The 20148-nt window shown below is 37.3% G+C and overlaps 1 protein-coding gene across 1 annotated transcript in view; it reads right to left on the minus strand.

Annotated features, from left to right (window-relative positions):
• Nucleotides 1-20148, minus strand: part of ANO4 (anoctamin 4) — a 348320-nt gene that overhangs the window by 88250 nt on the left and 239922 nt on the right. Inside the window, exons 9-13 of the mRNA XM_041738605.1 lie at nt 11711-11766; nt 9223-9344; nt 7773-7907; nt 6393-6489; nt 1956-2016 (exon numbers count right to left, since the gene is read on the minus strand). Of these exons, the coding sequence (XP_041594539.1) occupies nt 1956-2016; nt 6393-6489; nt 7773-7907; nt 9223-9344; nt 11711-11766 (471 nt within the window). The remainder of the gene's footprint in view (nt 1-1955; nt 2017-6392; nt 6490-7772; nt 7908-9222; nt 9345-11710; nt 11767-20148) is intronic.

Raw genomic sequence — 20148 nt, forward strand, 5'->3', positions numbered from 1 at the left:
GGACTCATATCCTAATAACACAATTTGGCTACATCCTCTCTTTCTCTTTGGGAGGCTCTCTTGCATTTTCTCCCAGTTGGCTACCAGTGAGCTTATGGACTCTCTACTTTATATATTTTTCACTAATACTTTGCTTTTGCTTCTTTCTAGGTTCTGATTTCTCATAACTTCAACCTGCTCATAACTTCTTCTGATCCCTACTTTTACCTCATGGTCAATCTCAATTTCCTTCTTTCTCCCACCTTTCTGTCCTCTCTGGATCTTACAGTGTCAATTCCTATTCCTGACTCTGTCTCCACATTTTTCAATACACATTGAAATGTGGATTATTCTTGAGAATAAGCCCATGGATGATCTTGCCAGTTCTTCTTTGGGCAGAACCTTAGTTTTTCCTCCAGGCTATGGTTTGACTAGGTTCTTGGGCATCATGCTCCTTCAACAGAGCTGTAGTGGGAGAAACAATTTTCCTTTGAAGATTTCTAGATAGGGAAAACAGTATATCTAGAACAAGCCTCCTCAGGAGAACAAGATTTTTATATTTTCCATTGTCAAGGAGACCATTTAAACACATTCATTTTCTTATTTTTTTTAAAAAAACTTTTGATAATTTGCTTCTTTATCCCTTTTCTTTTTCCCATCCATCCATCCATCCATCCATCCAAAAAATGAATCTCTCTGTCTTCAAAAGAAATGTATGGAATTTGGGATCCCTGGGTGACTCAACAGTTTAGCACCTGCCTTCGGCCCAGGGTGTGATCCTGGAGACCCCGGATGGAGTCCCATATCAGGCTCCCTGCATGGAGCCTGCTTCTCCCTCTCTCTCTCTCTTCTCTCCCTCCCTCCCTCCCTCCCTCCCTCCACCCCCTGTCTCTCATGAATAAATAAATAAAATCTTTAAAAAAGAGAGAAACGTATGAACTCTCCAATAATTATAATGATCCTTGAGGAACACAAATCTACTAGGGGAGATAAACTGTGTTTGAAAATCATTTTAAGTGTCTGAAGAATACCCAAAATCAAATGTTACCAAGTTCAAAGGACGAAGATGACAATTCATCTAGTCTCTGAAAGATGGAGAAGATCTGATGTTCATTCCAGACAGAAGGAACAACATGAGCCTAAGGCTTGAGTTAGCAGAGTTTTATAATATCAAAACAGAGATTCTATCAGAAATGTGTAATAATTGTGAAATATTAAATTAAAACCAAGTTGAAAAAATAGAGTGTAAAAAAAAAATCTTTCATTACTGCTCACTTACCCTTTCCACAGGGAAATCCTCTCTTCAAAGGTAATAACCATAAACTGCTATAAATTTGCCCAGACTCCTTTCTATACTACTAAACCAAAACATTAAAATGATTTGATGAGAAAGATACTAAAACTCATTTTTCGAAGAAGTAGGTTAAGTACTTTCTTTGGGTTAAGAAATTCTTTAAGTGAATGTTCCATCACATTTTGTTATCATGGAGCTGTTGACTTAAACTGATGTAAAAGAACTCAATTCAGTTTTGTAAATAGCTCTCATTTTTAGGGGATCATTTTAACCAGAACTGGAAGGAAGCCAGAGGTGAGTACTCATACATTAGGGGGATGAAAAGATTCCACTCACAACAGAAAGTCCCACATACTTCAATGAGTACTTAGATCTTCACCAGATTTTTTGATATACTATAAATTTTTTTTTGTCTCCAACAGAAGGCGAATTTTACTTTAATAATGGAATATTGACGAAATTGTCAAAGGCTTAAGAGAAATCAGATGTATTTCTCCTCTACAACACTGCTTTTTAAATAAACTAAATGATTTTTTTTTAGCCGCTTGTATCTAATAGAATGGCCGACTGAATTTACTTAAGCCTCTTTCTTTCACATTTATATGACAAAATCAAATTTCTGAAAGAACATGTTCTAGAGCATATATAGGGAACTCAAGTTACATGGATGCAGGACACTTACCCCAGACTGCCATGAAAACAGCAAAGAATACAGTGGCTCCATTATCAAAGAGGTGGGTTACCTGGGAACATTATGAATCATAGTTAAACTAGTTTCTCATATACCAAGTTTCAATTCACAGTTTTTCAAAATAAAAATAAATGAATTTTGCGATGTTTCTTTGGGATATTTTCCTTTTGGATCATAATCAAGGAGGATGTTCCTCCAATTATGAAGTTGTTTGCGTACGTAAGGAGGATCTGTTCCCTTTACGTAGGTATTATCAAGTTGAACATAAATTTATCAACAGCCCTGATACTGCTAAGAACTTTCTTTGATGCCCCATAAAAACTATTATACATGGACATATGTATATTATATACTTTTACTTAAGACTAGGAAGGTATTATTATTGCTGCTTTAAAGGCTTCTGATTTCTATTTTTAATGCCTCATTTATTCACTTGGAAAACCTGGCTATCTTGACTGTGTAGTTTTGAACAAACATTTTCTGGGCTACCCTCTGGATTTTAGTATTACAAAGAAGAGAGAGTAGACCATTAACAAAATCCACTTCCACCTTTATTAAAGCCTCAGGTAATCACTGTATTTACCTATTACATATAACACAAAGACAGCTAGCAAATACTTTATTGCCAGATAATATATTCTATCACAAACACCACAGCAGAAAGCTATTTGTCCTGCAAAACTGTCATGGTCATTTCTGCCTCCAGGATAAATCACACCAGTGTCATGCCAAATTGAAATGATGACTGATACATTCATAAAGCATAATCTTTTTTGGGTACTTTATAGCTCTCTATAAAATATACTTTACTGTCCCTTGGAGAATGTGCCAACTATAAACAGGTATTTTCCTTTTATATCAGAGTGTGAAGTATTTCAAAATTTTCCAAAAGTTCTTCTTTTTCTTTGAACATAGGAGAGATTAGCAGCATTCAAATACCTCATGTATACAAAAGGCAAAAGCCAATATTTCGTATGCCAGAGGGGAGTGCTAAATGGTATATTGCATATCATATAACGCATTGAGCATTAAATCAAGCCTGAGACTTCCAGTGGTATGTGGCTGGTGTGCACTCTCTATTAGGGTATTTATAGGGTGTTGGTGGAAGTTGTAGCTTGTGCCATCAGATTAGATTCTGGAATCAGTTGTAGTGGTCATTGTTTTTGGCTGTTCACATTGTCTTTCTCCTTCCTCCTGGTAATAGATGCCTCTCATGTAGGTCCCCTATGGGCATGTTGCTCAAAGAGAACCAATTAGAGTCCTTTCCTGGGACTGATATACAAACATCTGGAGAGGGACATTTTTCTGCTGCAGTTACTTGGGAATATGTGAATCAGGAGGGGTGAGTTAGTAAGGATTTTTGGTTCCTACTAAAACGGTACGTTAAAATAGCCTGATGACTCCCTTTGCCAAAATCAACCCTAGAGAAGCAGACAACAGATTCTGGGAACCAAAAAAACACAAAAATAAAGACCCTAAGGAACCCCAGGGGAGGTGGAAAGTTGCCTTGAACTGGCGTGTGTGTGTGTGTGTGTGTGTGTGTGTGTGTGTGTGTAGGAAGTGGTGGTATACAGGGAGAGTTAGTGGCAGTTCCCTAGCAGAGTGGAAGCTTATCATGGAACAAAACATAATTTCTACTCTAGCCTCTCCCTCCATGGTCATTGGATATGTCTCCCATCAAATCAGCTGCAGCAGGCCAAGCCACAAGGATGCTCAGAGTTCTGACTGGCTAAGGAGAAAAGGAGATGCTCCCTGGCCAGCTGGCATTCTCTCCTCAGCCCAGGTCCTCTTAGACTCCAGGACTGGTAGATTACAGTCAGGGGACAGTGGCTCCGCCCAATTCTGTTTTGTTCTAGGCAGATTTAAAAATGAAACTCTGACCAAAAAAGTCCTCTGGAAAAGTCAGCGCACAGTGGTGCCTGGGACAAACTGTCCTCTCCTTTCTGTAAATTCACCAGGACTGACAGCTGAGTGCCTGGCCTCTGACCGTTACTCAAAATTGGTTGACACCTCCAGGGGATAGGCATGCACAGGCCAACATAATGAAGTATTTGGGGAGGACAGAAGACTCCAAAGAATTCTAAACTAGGCAACATCAATGTTCTGAAACTGACATTCTGTAACAGCAGACCAAGCATTTTTAAAAAGCATACAAATTTGCTTAAGGAGATAAAGAAGACAGAAATCTCATATTGTGGCAATCGGTAGCCACCTTCCCTATCATGTGGCAAGAATCTGTCTGCAAAAGGGTCATGCAGACAGAAAGCCAAAGAGCGACATCTTGGAGGACCAGTTTAGGCCTGGAGGCTCTTGTTCTCAGTGTGAGCTATTTTAGTATATTTTTCAGTGAAATGAACCAATAAGTCCCTTTCTGCTTAAGCCAATTTAAGTTGGGTTTCTGATCTTGCAAATGTAAAGGCCGGAACTAAAGCATTCCTGACCAGCAGAACAGCCATTGATTAGAGTGATCTGGGCTCTGACTTGATCCAATATTCCTATGTATCCTCAGTCCTATGAAATTGGTTTGGCATTTCTAATAAATGCTTCTAAAGGAAACACTATAGACCTTCAATTCTTTCATTCTGAGACTTTTTCAGTTTTCATTTTACTAAATTTTTTAAGGCAAGACCAAATCTAAAATCTGGAATCCAAACATCTTGTAGCCTCAGTATGGTATGGCACAATGATATGTTTTGCAGTCAGATAAATCAAGGCCTAGCTACTTACTACTGTGTGACCATGGATGACTAATTTTTACCTCTGAGTAAAATAAGAGTAATAACATCTATCTTGAAGTTGCTGTAAGAATTAGAAATAAAAATGTAGGTTGCCTAGATACTTTTATATCTACAGCCTAGCTATTATTATAATTAATACTGTTCTAGATCTTATGTTCAGTAGAATAACTGTTCAACTAGCTCCTATAAAATCGGAACACTCTGAACTATCTATGATGAACCTTTCAGGGAATCATCACAGATCTCCTAAAAAGAAAACTTCACTCAAGTCCTATCTTTTCATGTAAAAAACAAATACCCTTAAAACAACAATAACAATAAAAGACTGGCTTTATGAGATTTCCCCCAAAGCAGAACTTTTGCACCTGGGTCATTCAAGCTTAACTCATGATCTTTAAACAAAATTATATTACTGACCAAACTCTTGACTCTCATCAGATCTGTACTTCCTAAGCTCATTCTGTTAAATTTGTCCTCACTTGCTCAGATCTATCTGTATGTTCTCCAAAGGTAGGGAGAGTATTTTGTGTCTTTTTGGTCCCTTGCAAGCACTTATCTAAATCTTTCGAATATCACAGCTGGCTGCTGTGGTTTGGGATCCACCCACACAGACTGGCCACTTGCAGTGCTATAGACATCATGGATGGGCGGCCTCCTGGGCTGTCTATCAAAAGTTTTCTCATTTAAAACAAAACTCTGCTATGCCAATAGTATAATCAGATAGATCCAAACTGCAGGGATTGCAGACATTCAGTAAAGTCTGAAATGTATATGAAATCTGAGCAAGTCAACATGTAGTAGTCTTGGAAAAGTCTTTAGCAGCCCATACTCAGCTATCACTTTGTATTAGTGACACTGCCCATAAGTAAAAAATAAGGAATTTGATGAATGAGTCTAAAATTTTAATAAAGTAAGGCCAAACATGATAAAAAGACATGCAATAACATATAATAGATGTAATGATGCTATGTATTTGTTTTTTTTTCAAAGGACTTTTCCATATATGTACTATCTTCTCTGGTCTTCATGACATGCCATGGGGCAGAGAAGGCAGGTATCATCACTGCCTGCATTTTAGAGATGAGAGAGCTCAGCCTCAAAGAGACTGTCTGTGCACACGGTCAAGGAGGCAAGTAGCTGAAGTAGTCTTGAATCTATTTTTTTTTTTTTTGACAACAACAATAATGAAGGAAGAACGTCATGGCAGCTCTCATTGACTAAGAGCTTACCATCTGCCAAGCACTTTGCTCTGTACACATTTTATCTCACTTCTTATAACAATCGTATGAAACAAGTATCACATTCTCCATCTTACAGATAAGAAAACTGTGGCTCAGAGGTAAATAACTTGTTCTGGGATTGACAAGTGGTAAAGAGCAGAGTCAAGATCTGAGTCTTTCTCTGACTCTACCAACTGCACTCTTTGCAGTATGTACACTGTAGCTTCCTGTGATGACAATCAGAGCTAATACATTTAAAGTACATATACAGTAAAAAAAAAAATATATATATATATATATATATATATATATTTTAATTAGAACACCAAGTGATAGAGGTAACTCTCTCCTACAATATAAACTTGAGAATCAAAGACCAGAAATGACAAAAAGAATACAGCTACCCTCTGTTCCTCATGAAAATACATGAAAAATTCAATCTACCCAGAATGCTGCAGGTTTGAAATTACCTTGGCATAAACGCAGCTGTCTGATAGCCTCATGAATGGACAGTATTTATCGCACACAGGACACATGATGATATCTGTAGCTTGGCAGACTTCTTTACTGGAAAACAGAACAGAAAGGATTGCTTTTTAATGATAGCAGAGCATGTTTCCCCTCCAATTTCACCAGAATCCTTAACCACTAAATAATATCCAGTAGATTAGATTTTTGTCTTTAGAAGCTTCCTAGTCAGGGATCCCTGGGTGGTGCAGCGGTTTAGCGCCTGCCTTTGGCCCAGGGTGCAATCCTGGAGACCCGGGATGGAATCCCACGTCGGGCTCCCGGTGCATGGAGCCTGCTTCTCCCTCTGCCTATGTCTCTGCCTCTCTCTCTCTGTGTGTGTGTGACTATCATAAATAAATAAAAATTAAAAAAATAAAATAAAAAAAATAGAAGCTTCCTAGTCATATCTGTTATTAATGTAAACAAGTGCCTGCACATTTTAATAATTTGATAAACCTACTCATTTATGAGGCTGTTTCTTGGTTTTACATATTAATAAGTTAAACTCTGAAAATACAGGAATCAAAACACTGGATGTTATGCCCTAAATTATACAAAAGTCATTCACAACATTGCACAGATTTGAAGCAATTTCATACTGAACTGTAGGAACAGTCAGGTACCTAAAAGTGCCTGCCTCAATCTCTATGTGCATGATAAGTGAAAAGTAATGGAGGGATAAATAAAAATATGATGCATTAGTTCTAGGGGAAAACTACATTCCTATTTAACAATTTCACCAGAAAGTAAAATATTTTTGCAGGTGGGAGAATCAATCAACCACTTTTACTTTTGCAATCACTTCTAAAAGGCACATTTATTATTTAAAATCATTGTCCAGCCTGGCAATAAAATCTCTGTGAATACCTTAAACTGTATCTGGTGAGAGAGTTGAAATAATAATCCTCAACAGTGAATCATTCTCAAGGCCCCAACAAGTTGGTATGATGTCTTTCTGGCTTAGGTTTAAAGGGTCCTTGTCAAACACAGAATTCATAAAAAGGACTGTCAACCCACCTTTTTTGCAGGATTAGCAGAAAAAGGTAAAAAGTCAGAGAAAGAGAGCCACTTTTAGCCAGCGAAGGAAAGCCATTTTTCCATGGACACAGAGTGGCCTATAGGTCCATAAAGGTAAACTCTGCTTTCTTGGTGACTGAAGACAAGAGCCACACTGGCAATGGATGGAAGATCTAGTGAATTGAGCCTCCTGAATTCTTCCCAGCAGGGACTGAGAAGAAAGTGAGGAGGAAAAGTGGGCCCACATATGGGAAGATCCCCCAAAGCACCACCACCCGTTTCTAAATAGAAGCAAAGGCAGGCTTACCCAGAGCTCCCCCTACCTGACTTGGCAGTGATCCAGAGTGATGACTCCATACAAAAAGACGAACAGTCCAATGAAGGCAGCTGGGAAGAGCATACCAGTGTACCAGCCCAACCAGGCAAAATACAACCCAATCTTCTCTCCAAAGTACCGCCTGTTTAAGACATGAGAGCCTTGCATATCATAGTGAAGTGTTTAGAGTTTAGGCATTATAATACTTTGCTCAATCATTTTACTTTGTAGCAGCCTTGCTGATAAATAATGCATCCAAGAGAAGAGAGCGCTTGACCAAATTAAAGTTGTGGGCTTAAATTTCTTCTTCTTTTATTATATATCAGAAACAGAATGAGCCCTTCCATAAAAGAACATGATTATACACAAGCTTGTTCTCAGAACACAGAATAAACCCATGCCCATTCAGGAAGATACAACACTTAATACAGAACCAGGAGAATTTGAAACATGAGAGACAACATATAACCTCATCTTTGCCATTTCTGAGGGTATGCTTGTTTGTAGCACATGTATTGTGATTACACATATCTTTAAAAATAGGAAACAAAGTTATTGTGAAAAACAATAGAGAGAGAGAGAGAGAGAATGCATGAGGGAGGGGTTGGGGCAGAGGGAGAAGGACAAACAGACTCCCTGCTGAGCAGGGAGCCCATGGTGGGGCTTGATCCCAGGACCCTGGTATCATGACCTGAGCTGAAGGTAGATGGCTAACCAACCAAGCCACCCAGGCGCCCCAGTTCTGGGTTCATCTTTTAAGGGCACTAGTGAAAGTAAAACAAATCCAGCTAGTCTAGGAAATGAGACATGATTTTCTTTCATATAAGGAATCCACAAAGTGTGGATTGTTGCTACCCAATCTTAATGATCAGTCTCTAAATAATAAGACATCAGAGTATAAGGCTGCCATAGCAGAAAGTTGGACATAAATAGTTAAATAAAAAATATACTTCCACTGTACAATTATCAGAGGTTAAAAGCTGATAGGCTAATTTGACTTGCAGAATTAAAACAATCTTGAAAGGTTGTTAGTGGAAAATTACAATAAGCCTGTAATGTATTAGAATGACAGAACTCCATTTTTCCTACTTACACAGATAGTAACAGATATTCCATTTGTCACTAATATATGCAAGCACATCACCTTTCTGCAATTACCGATAGTTTGTAAATAAGGGTCATAGATGACACACTCCTTATAAAGTCCTGTTGGGGGTGGGGGGGCTGAGCTGACCTCACAGGCTCCTTCCTAAGGCCTTTTTGGAGGAAGCCCCATCCTCATCAGAGTGAGGTCTAGTTTCTTAAGAATGACCCATGTCCTCTGATGAGTTGCCTTCTTGAGATGAAGCCAGATTTGAGTAAGAGCTGTGTAACTCCGGGTTTCATCTTGTCCCAGCCGACAGTCTGCCCTAATCATTCTGTGCAAGTTTAATGTTTGCAGCTGGTTAAGAACTCACCTTACAAGATCCAAAGGCTGGTATTTATACCACACGCCCCAGGAGGCCCAGCACTCATAGAGCAGATGTCGGTGGTTTACCGCTCCATGAGTTCTAATGGAGTTTTTACTTCTGTAACTTCCCTGGGATAAAAACACAACTACCAGTGAGGTTATACCCAAAAAAGCCATAAAGAAAAGCTGATAGTAATACTAGTCTCTTATGGCAGAAGTAATGATGGGGTAATTTAAAAAAGAAATGGATCCACACTACTGAAAGGAAAGCGGTTATCGTGGACACAATCTTGGTGATGCTCCCGTGATTGTAAAAAGAACATGCTTGCTAGGAATCAGGCAGGTTTGAATGGATTCAAATTCAGCTCTGCTACTTTTTATGTAGAAGGTCTTAAACTCTCTGAGCCTCAGATTCTTGGTTCATAATGGAACTAATACTTATGTGCCTTATTAGGTTTCTTTCATGGTTTAAGTGAATAGAGTGTCTTGCCTAAAGGTCATGCCCAAGACATAGCTCTCTTTTCTGTTTGTCTCAAGACAGAGTAGTTGGTAAATAGCCATAGCTGTACACTTGCCTTCTCTACACAAAACCCCTAAAATATAAAAGCTGGATGTAACCTCAAAGTTACAATTCAAATCCAATTCATCTCAGGGAACAAATGAGGAGACCAAGGGCCAGACAAGCAGAGGTTTTTTTTTCCTGAGTTCAAGTTAGTGGCAATGCTAGTTTCACAAACAGAAAAAGTACTCTCTAGAAGTGGACTAATTTTTAACATTAACCTGAGAAGTTCTTTCTTAGTGGAAGGTAAACAAGGCTGAGCAACTAACTCAGGTTCTAGTTTCAGCTCAAACAACTCACACAGGAACTAAATGGGGCTAACTTTTCTCTAAACCTCTGATTAAATTTTTAACACGAAACAAGGGGAACAGTATCTGCCCTTCTTGCTTTTATGCCTCTGAAGGTTATTATGATGTTAAATAATATAATTAAGTTAAACTGAGAGGAAAGAGTCAATAGACGGATTATGTCACTGTTGCTGCTGTTACTAATTTGGAAGGTCTCTTCTTAGAGAACATGGGGCTTTGCTGAGATATGAAAGCCAAAGAGAAGAGGCCTTGAGCTACTCTGTGGGGTTTTAGAGCTGCATCTTCTCAGACATCCTCCTACCTGCCAACTTCTCACCAAATAGATACTTCTGCTTACCTACCATTGCTCAGACACTGCCCTCACCAAGGGGAAGGGCTCGGCTGTGGGAGGATGCAGTTGTCACTGAAACATTTTTTTGAGAATGCCAGCTAATAACTACAGGAAGCCACATGATGTTTTTTTGGGGGAAGCAGAGTGATCTGTCTTTAGAGTTCAAAAATAACCTATGTGTGGCTTTAGAAAAACATTGGGTCAAAATGTTTGCTTTTGTCATATGAAAAGGATCATTCCAAAAATGCTTCAGGGGAGTCTGTGAATAGCGTCTTGGGCCATAGCTTCTAGTTTTCTTACTGAATAAGATTTGTAAAATTCTACATCACCTTTGCATCCTTGTGGTGTTTAAAACAACAGAAACAGCATCGTAAGCACCCCCCCCCCCGCCCAAAAAAATAAAGGTATGCTTTGGAAAGAGTTGCCATTTGGGAACTGCTGGAGCTGTTCTCCAAGGTTTATTGGCAAACTGTTCACATTTTTTTTTCTAGCAGAAGACTTTTGGAACTCACTCCTAGGAGTTCCAGCTTAGCTATTTGTGAGATCCTACAGGGCACGGGCTACGAGAGTCATTGTTGTGCTCTCCACATCACACAGTAACTGATACAAAGTAGAGGCTCAATACCAAATATCACGAAGATGACAACAATCTCTCACCAATCATGAGGACTGTGTCCCTTAAAATCTATGTGTAAAAGAGAATTCTGAGTTAAATAACCCAAGATTGAATGCGGACAACAGAGTTAAGGGTAATCACAGGTACATTTACTAAAGTCCTCATATAAGACAAAAATCATTTAGCAAATAAAAAGAATATCAAAATTTACATATCTTAAATGAGCAATAATAGGCACAATACTCTTCATTTCCAGTCATCACCCTTTGGGTACCAGAGACTTTTCAAGATGGCTCCTTCCTACTCTAAGGAATCACCATAGATTTCTTTGTTGCAGAGACTATGTATTTCAGAAACATTTTCCTCATGGGTCTGGTACCTCATGCAAATTTTCAATGCTTCTTTAATTTTATGACTTTGAGTCCCCTCAGCAATTCCTCTGGATTTGTGCTCATTGACTCTTGATTAAGTATTCTTACAATTACATAAAACAGATATATAGAAATAAATCTATGCTGGAGGAGTGATGTCACAATGCAAATAGGCCCTCCCTAATTATCCATTGAACAAATTAAATTCATTCTGAACAAATGTCATATCAGCAAACTCAACTGATGACTATTCCCAGAGCTGATTTAATAACAAGAAATTGACAGAGGAGGAGGAAAAGCAGGACAATACCTCATGCAGAGGAAATGCAGCTTCATAGGAGCCATTAGTAAGCAAACGATTCAGACCTAAAACAACAAACAAAAAAATTCAGTTTGAATTAATATTGAGTCTGACTCCTCATTCAAGATGAACGTAAGGGTGGTACTTTTTAGAGAAAACAATCTAGGCTTCCAAAAGTGATTCAAACCCAGCTGGGGACCCCAACAGTTTAGAAAGTTTCCTAGCTATCTGCTAGGAAATTGGACTCAAGCGCTGGGAAATTAGATTTTCAAATAGAAACAAAACAGTGAAGCATACCTGGTATAGTGCCTGGCATAGAGATGGGAATATACTGAGAAAAGTAGATGAATCTATCATATAAAAAAAGTTATTTTCTACCAAGAGCTCTTTTTATAATTTTCATCCAGAAGCTTCAATGTGGATAAATCTAACCCTTCTGCATTGGACTAGGGGTATGATTTTGAAAAAGTCACCTTGTCCTCAGACCTCAATTGTCTCATACATAAAATGGGGAAGAGGTGTTGGATATGTGGAATTTTTTTTAGAGACATCATGTATCACAAGAGAGGGAAAGGCAGAGGGAGACACAGAGAGAGAATCTTAAGCAGGCTCCATGTTGGGCGTGGAGCCTGATGCAGGGCTCAACCTCACGACCTGACTGAGGTTAGGACCTGAGCTGAAATCAAGAGTTGGACATTTAACCAACTGAGCCAACTTGTGCCCTGGATATGTGGATTATTTTAAAAAGAGCTTTATTGAGGCCTGATATACCATAAATGGCACATATTTAAAGCACAGAATTCGGGAAGATCTGACTTCTATATGCACACTTGAAACCATCAGCACATCAAGATAGTGGACATATTCATACCCCAAAGTTTTATCATGCCACTTTGTAACTGCATTCCTCTCTACACCATCTCCAAGGCAGACACTGATTTGCATTCTGTCATTATCAGTTTGCATTTTCTAGAGTTTCATATAAATGGTATTATAGAGCATTACTCTTTTTTATCTGAATTCTTTCACTCGGGAAAATTATTTTGAGATTTATCCATGTTGTAACTCTTTTTTTTTATTGCTTAGCATTCCATCATATGGATATATAACTATTTGTTATCTATTCCCCTTGACGTTTGTTTCCTGTCTTGAGCTATTACAAATAATGCCACTGTGAGCATTCATTTAGAAGTCTTTGTATGGATATCTGCTTTTATCTCTTTTGGGAAAATACTGAGAAGTGGAATAACTAGATCATATGGTGGATATATATTTATTATTTGCCATCTGCATATCTTCTCTTGTGAAATATCTGTTCAAATCTTATGCCATTAATTTTATTATTGTGTCATGATTTTAATATATTCTACATGTTTTTCATTAGACATATGCTTTGAAATTTTTTTCTCATAGGATGTGGATTCTTTTTTCATTCTCTTAAAAATATACTTCAGAGAGTAAAAGACTTAATTTTTATGAAGTCCAATTTATCCTTTTTTTTTTTTTTACAAATTATATTTAAGAAATTCCCAACTAACCCTAAGGCCACAAAGGTTTTCTCCTAGAGTTTTTATAATTTTAGGTTTTATATTTAGATCTATGATCCATTTGAGTTGATTTTTATATATGGGTTCATTTTTTTTTTTTTTTTGCATCTGGGTATGAATTGTTTCAGCACCATTTGTTGAAAAGAATCCTTTATACACTGAATTATCTGAGTCTTTGTCAAGAATCAATTGTCCACATACATGTGGCTCTACTTCCGGACTCTATTCTGTTCCACAGATCTACTTGTCTATCTTTACATCGATACTACACTCTTTTGATTACTATAGGTTTATAATAATTCTTGAAATCAAGTAGGTTTAGTCTGCCATTTGTGTTTTTTTTTTTTCAAAGCTACTTTGGTTATTCTAGGTTATGTAATTTTATTCAGCTTGTCAATTTCCATAGACACATACACATGCACAAGGTTGGGATTTTGTTTTTTTCTTTTTTAAAGATTTTATTTATTCATGAGAGTCACGGAGAGTAGAGAGAGAGGCAGAGACACAGACAGAGGGAGAAGCAGGCTCCATACAGGGAGCCTGATGTGGGACTCCATCCCGGGTCTCCAGGATCAGGCCTGGGCTGAAGGCGGTGCTAAACCGCTGAGCCACCCAGGCTGCCCCAACCTTGGGATTTTGACTGAGATTGCACTGAATCTATAGATTAAACTGGACAGAATTGACAATGTTGAGTCTTCTGATCTATGATCAGGGTATATTTATTTAAGTCTTACATTTTTCTCACCAATGTTCTATAGTTTTCAGTGTATATACCTTACATATCTTTTTAAAAAAAAAGATTTATTTATTTGAGAGAGATGAGGAGAGGCAGAGGGAGAAAGGAGAGAGTCTCAAGCAACCACACTGAGCATGGAGCCCAACGCAGGCCTCCATCTCACGACCCCAAGGACTATGACCTGAGTTGTAACCAAGAGTCGGATACTTAGCAGATTGTGCCACCCAGGCACCCCTTAACATATCTCCTGTCAGATAAGTATTTCATATTTTTTAATGTTATTATAAATGGTATGGTCTTTAAATTTTTAATTCCTTAGTTTCTGGTTCATAGAAATACAACTGAGTTTTGTGTATCAGTTTTGTTTCTTGCAACATAGCTATACTCACCCTACTAGTGTTTTTGTAGATCCTGTTGGAACTTCTATACACATGGTTATGTCATCTGAGAATAATGACGGTTTTATTTCTTTTTCAATTTGGATGCCTATTATTCTTTTTCTTGTCTTTCTTTTTACTAGCACTGGCTAGTAAAATGATGAATATGAGAGCAGACATACTTGTCCTGCTCCTTATCTTGAGGAAAAAAAGCCTTAATTTTTAACATTAAGTATAATGTTAACTATAAGCATTTTATAGATGTACTTTACTGAGGTTGAGGAAATTCCTTTCTATTCATAGCTTGCTGAGTTTTTATCAGGAATGAATGTAGGATTTTGTTAAATACTTTTTCTGTGCCTCTGGAGATGACCATATTGTTTTCCTCTTTTATTTTGCCAAAGTATTAAACTATGTTGATTAATTTTTAAACTCTAAGCCAACTTACAGATCTGCATAAACCCTACTTGGTCATGATGGATTATATTTTTTATATATTGTTGAGTTTTATTTTAAACTTTGTTTACAATGTTTGCCTCTATTTTCATGAAGGATGTTTATTTGTAGTTTTCTAGTATAGTCTTCGCCTGGTTTGGGTACCTGGGTAATACTGCCCTATTCTCCATATTTCAATTTTGTGAAAGAGTTTAAAATTGGTATTATTTCTTTCTTGAATGTCTGAGAGAATTCACCAGATAATCTGGGCAGGTAGGGGTATTTTTTTGTGAGAAGATCTTTCTTCTTTCTTTTCTTTCTTTCTCTCTTTCTTTCTTTCTTTCTTTCTTTCTTTCTTTCTTTCTTCTTTTTAAAAGATTTTATTTATTTATTCATGAGAGACACAGAGAGAGAGAGAGGCAGAGACACAGGCAGAGGTAGGAGCAGGATCCATATGCAGGGAGCCCGACGTGGGACTTGATCCTGTGACTTCAGGATCATGCCCTGGGCCAAAGGCAGGTGCTAAACTGCTGAGCCACCCAGGGATCCCTGTGAGAAGATTTTCAAGTACAAATTCAATTTCTTTAACATATATGGAGCTAATTAGGTTATTTCTTTTTTTTAAATGCTTATATACATAAGCTCATTTTTTTCAAGTTTTTATTTAAACCCAAGTTAGTTAACATACGGTGCTATATTAGTGTCAGGTCTACGATATAGTGATTCGACACTTCCATACACCACCCAGTGCTCATCATGGTGCACTCCTTAATCCCCATCACCTATTTAACTCATCCCCCCACCCACCTCCTTTCTGGTAGCCATTAGCTTATTCTATAGTGAAAAGTCTGTTTTTTTGTTTAATCTGTCTTTTTGTCCCTTTGTGCATTTGTTTTGTTTCTTAAATTCCACATATGAGTGAAATCATATATTGTCTTTCCCTGACTTATTTTGCTTAATATAATACTCTCTAGCTCCACTCATGTCATTGCAAATGACAAGACTACCCCTGCTTGTGCTCTCTCTGTCAAACAAATAAAGTGTTAAAAACATAAATTAAAAGGCTGTAGTAATCAAAACAGTATAGTACTGGCACAAAAATAGACACATAGATCAACAGAACAAAATAAAAAACCCAGAAATGAACCCACAATTATATAGTCAATTAATCTTCAACAAAGCAGGAAAGAATATCAAATGAGAAAAAGTCACTTCAACAAATGGTATTGTGAAAACTGGACAGCAACATGCAAAAGAATGAAACTGGACCATTTTCTTACACTATACAAAAATAAATTCAAAATGGATTAAAGACCTAAATGTGAGACCCGAGGCCATAAAAATTATAAAAAAGAACACAGTAACTTCTTTTACATCAGGTATATCTCCTGAGGCAATGGAAACAAGCAAATATAAACTATTAGGACTTCCTTAAAATAAAAAGCTTAAGCACAGAAGGAAACAATCAACAAAACTAAAAGGCAACTTATGGAATGGGAGAAGATATTTGCAGATGACCTATCAGCTAAAGGGCTAATATCCAAAATATATAAAAAACACAACTCAACACCCAAAAAACAAATAACCTAATTAAAAATGGGCAGGAGATATGAACAGACATTTTTGGAAAGACATACAGATGGCCAATAGAACATGACAAGATTCTCATCATTATTTACCAGGAAAATGCAAATAAAAACTACAATAAGATATTACCTCACACCAATCAGAATGGCCTAAATCAACAACACAAGGTTATTTTTCTCTTGAATGGGTTTTGAATATTTGCATCTGTCCAGAAATGTGTCCATTTAAGTTGTCAAATTTATTGACAAAAGGCTATTCACAATATTCCCTTAATATATCCCCAATTTTTTTGGTGGCAGCACCTCTACTATTCTTGGAAATTTAGGAATTTGTATTTTCTCTCTTTTCTTTCTGATAAGCCGGACAAGAAGTTTACATTAGTTTTCTATCACTGTGTAATAAATTACAAGAAATGTAGTAGCTAAAAACAAGAGCCATTTACTATCTCATACTTATTTTGGTCAAAAGTCTGGGCATGCTCTACCTAGGTTCTCTGCTCTGGGTCTCATAACATCAAACTGCAAGTTTGGGCTAGACTGAATTCTTATCTGGAGGTTCAACTACAAAAGGATCCACTTCCAAGCTACCTTGGATTATTGACAGAACTGATTTCCTTGAGCTGCTACATTCATGACAACTTGCTTCTTAGAAACCAGCAACAGGGAGAGGGAGTCCCTGTTGCTGTAAGCGGCTGAGCTGGGGACAGGCCTAAACACTCTTTTAAAGGTCTTTCCTCCTTATGTCAGTCCCACCTAGGATTTTAAGTCAAAGTCAAACTGATAAAGAACTTTTTCACATCTGGAAGATCTCCTAAACTTTTCCACATAATGTAACACAATCACAGGAGTGACACAATCATCTATGCAATATTCCATTTGTTAAATGTAAGCTACAGTTTCTACCTACACTTAAGGGGAAGGAATTACACAGGACATGACTCACTGGAGAATCACCTTGGGTGTGTTTACCACAAGGTTTATAAATTTTGTTTTGTTTTTAAAAGAAACAGCTTTTGGTTTCACTTATGTTATCTATTGTTTTTTCTATTTCATTCACTTCTTCTCTTTTATTATTTCCTTTCATCTACCTATTTTAATTCCTTTTTCTTTTTCTTGTTTCTTAAGATGGAAGGGGGGTCATTAATTTTGACATTTCATTTCATATATAGGCATATAGTACTATACATTTCTCCCTAAGTAATGCACACTTTTTGTATATATTGTTTCTGTTTTTATTGAGTATAACATACCAATTTTTCTTTTTTCACTGATGAGTTATTTAAAAGGTATTAGTTGTAAATATTTGTAAAATTTCCAGAGATTATCTTCATATTAACATCTAATTTGTGTCCTCTGTGGCCAAAAAACATAATCTATAGGACTTGAATCCCTTTAGATCTATTAAGTCTTGTTTCATGTTCCCAAATATGGCCTATCTTGTTAATGTTCTACATGCACTTGAAAAAAACAAATAAAGAAGATGTGGTCTATGTATACAATGGAATATTACTCAGCCATTAGAAATGACAAATACCCACCATTTGCTTCAATGTGGATGGAACTGGAGGGTATTATGTTGAGTGAAATAAGTCAATTGGAGAAGGGCAAACATTATATGGTCTCATTCATTTGGGGAATATAAAAAATAGTGAAAGGGAATAAAGGGGAAAGGAGAAAAAATGAGTGGGAAATGTCAGGGAGGGAGACAGAACATGAGAGACTCCTAACTCTGGGAAACGAACTAGGGGTGGTGGAAGGGGAGATGGGCAGGGGGTGGGGGTGACTGGGTGACGGGCACTGAGGCGGGCACTTGATGGGATGAGCACTGGGTGTTATTCTATATGTTGCCAAATTGAACACCAAAAAAAATAAATTTATACATTTGGGGAATATAAATAATAGTGAAAGGGAAGGGAGAAGAAATGGGTAGGAAATATCAGAAAGGGAGATGGAACGTGAGAGACTCCTAACTCTGGGAAATGAACTAGGGGTGGTGGAAGGGGGGGAGGGCGGGGGGTGGGGGTGAATGGGTGACAGGCACTGAGGGGGGCACTTGACGGGATGAGCACTGGGTGTTATTCTGTATGTTGGCAAATTGAACACCAATAAAAAATAAACTTATTATTAAAAAAATAAATTCATAAAGAAAGAAGAAAGAAAAGAAAGAAAGAAAGAAAGAAAGAAGAAAAGAAAGAAAAAAAGAAAGAAAGAAAGAAAGAAGAAAGAAAGAAAGAAAGAAAGAAAAGAAAGAAAGAAAGAAAGAAAGAAAGAAAGAAAAAAAGAAAGAAAGAAAGAAGAAAGAAAGAAAGAAAGAAAGAAAAGAAAGAAAGAAAGAAAGAAAGAAAGAAAGAAAGAAAGAAAGAAAGAAAAAGAGAAAGAAAAAACAGGTATTCTGCTATTGTTGGAGTGATCTAAAAGATTAATTATATTCACTGATAATGTTGTTCTGGTCTTCTAACCCCTACTGATTTTCTATTTATTCTATTAATTACTGAGAAAGAAGTATTGAAATATCCAACTATAATCGTGGAATTGTCTATTTTTCTTTGCAGTTCTGTCAGTTTTTGCTTCATGCAGTTTGAAGCTATAGGCTTTTAGAATTGTTATGTCCTCCTCATGAATTGATTGAATTTACTTTTATCCCTGGTAATATTCTTTGCTCTGAAATCTATTGTGTCTGATATCAATATAGCCACTTCAGCTTTATTTTGGTTAAGCATGTTATAACTTTTTGGAACCTTTTACTTTTAACCCATTTGTGTCTTTAAAGTTTCTTGCAGGCAGCAAAGAATTAGGGCCTTCTAACCTCTGAATTTTGGATTGGGATCTTTAGAACACTTACATTCAATGCTCTGTGAATTAGGAGGTATTCCAATTTCACTGAAAATCCTTTGGGGTTGTTATTTCACTGGGTTTGGGTAGTTTCCTGATATATATGCACTAATTAGTACTCTGCTAAATACTTGAAGAGAGCCCTCTGATGATCTTCAGGGTTTCCTCATGGCAGAACATTCTGCTTTTTTGGTACTTTGTTCTGTGAATTCTATTGTTGTCTCGTTGGACTCTCAGTAACATCTTCTCAACTTAGGAGTATACCAGGTTCTGCCTGGGTTCTTCCTCCCTGGGCTACTATCTAGAAACTATGCCAAAGTCGTAAACTGATGCAATCGTAGCACTCATCTCATTTGTTTTCTGTCTCTCCGGGATCCCTATTCTTGGCTGCTGAATGTTCAGTGCCTTGAAAAGAATGGACTTCTACATTTTTTTCTGTGTTTCCTTTGCTTGTTTCAGGTGGGAAAGTAAATCTTGTGGCTCCTATTCTGTCTTGGCCAAAAGTAGAAGTTACATGTGTTGGTCTTTCAGATCAAGACTTATGCTACTTCCTAAAATGAACCTCAAAGATGATGACTAGGAGGATGTCTCTCTGGTGGCTAATAAGGAAATGCCCCCTATCCTCTGGATCCTGGTAGAGTCCAGAGGCTTAGCCTCCCTGGGAAATGGAATATGTACTGATTCATTTTTTTATTGATGGAGGGTCAATCAATGTTTAGGTACTTTTAATCACAGTAACACAGTAATGTGTTTTAAGATGACTGACATTAACATTAAATGTCTAAGAAAAACACCTGAAATGCAAATACCTGTAGGGCTTTTGTATTTTGCCTAGCATGCAGGAAGCCCTCAATAAATAACCTTTGTAATGAATGAATAAATGATTATGTGGAAAGTTCTGATTTCCTGGAGTCTTTACTGAGAATTCCACATA

Source organism: Vulpes lagopus, chromosome 23 (genome assembly GCF_018345385.1).
Source record: "Vulpes lagopus strain Blue_001 chromosome 23, ASM1834538v1, whole genome shotgun sequence".
Classification (NCBI taxonomy): Eukaryota; Metazoa; Chordata; class Mammalia; order Carnivora; family Canidae; genus Vulpes; species Vulpes lagopus.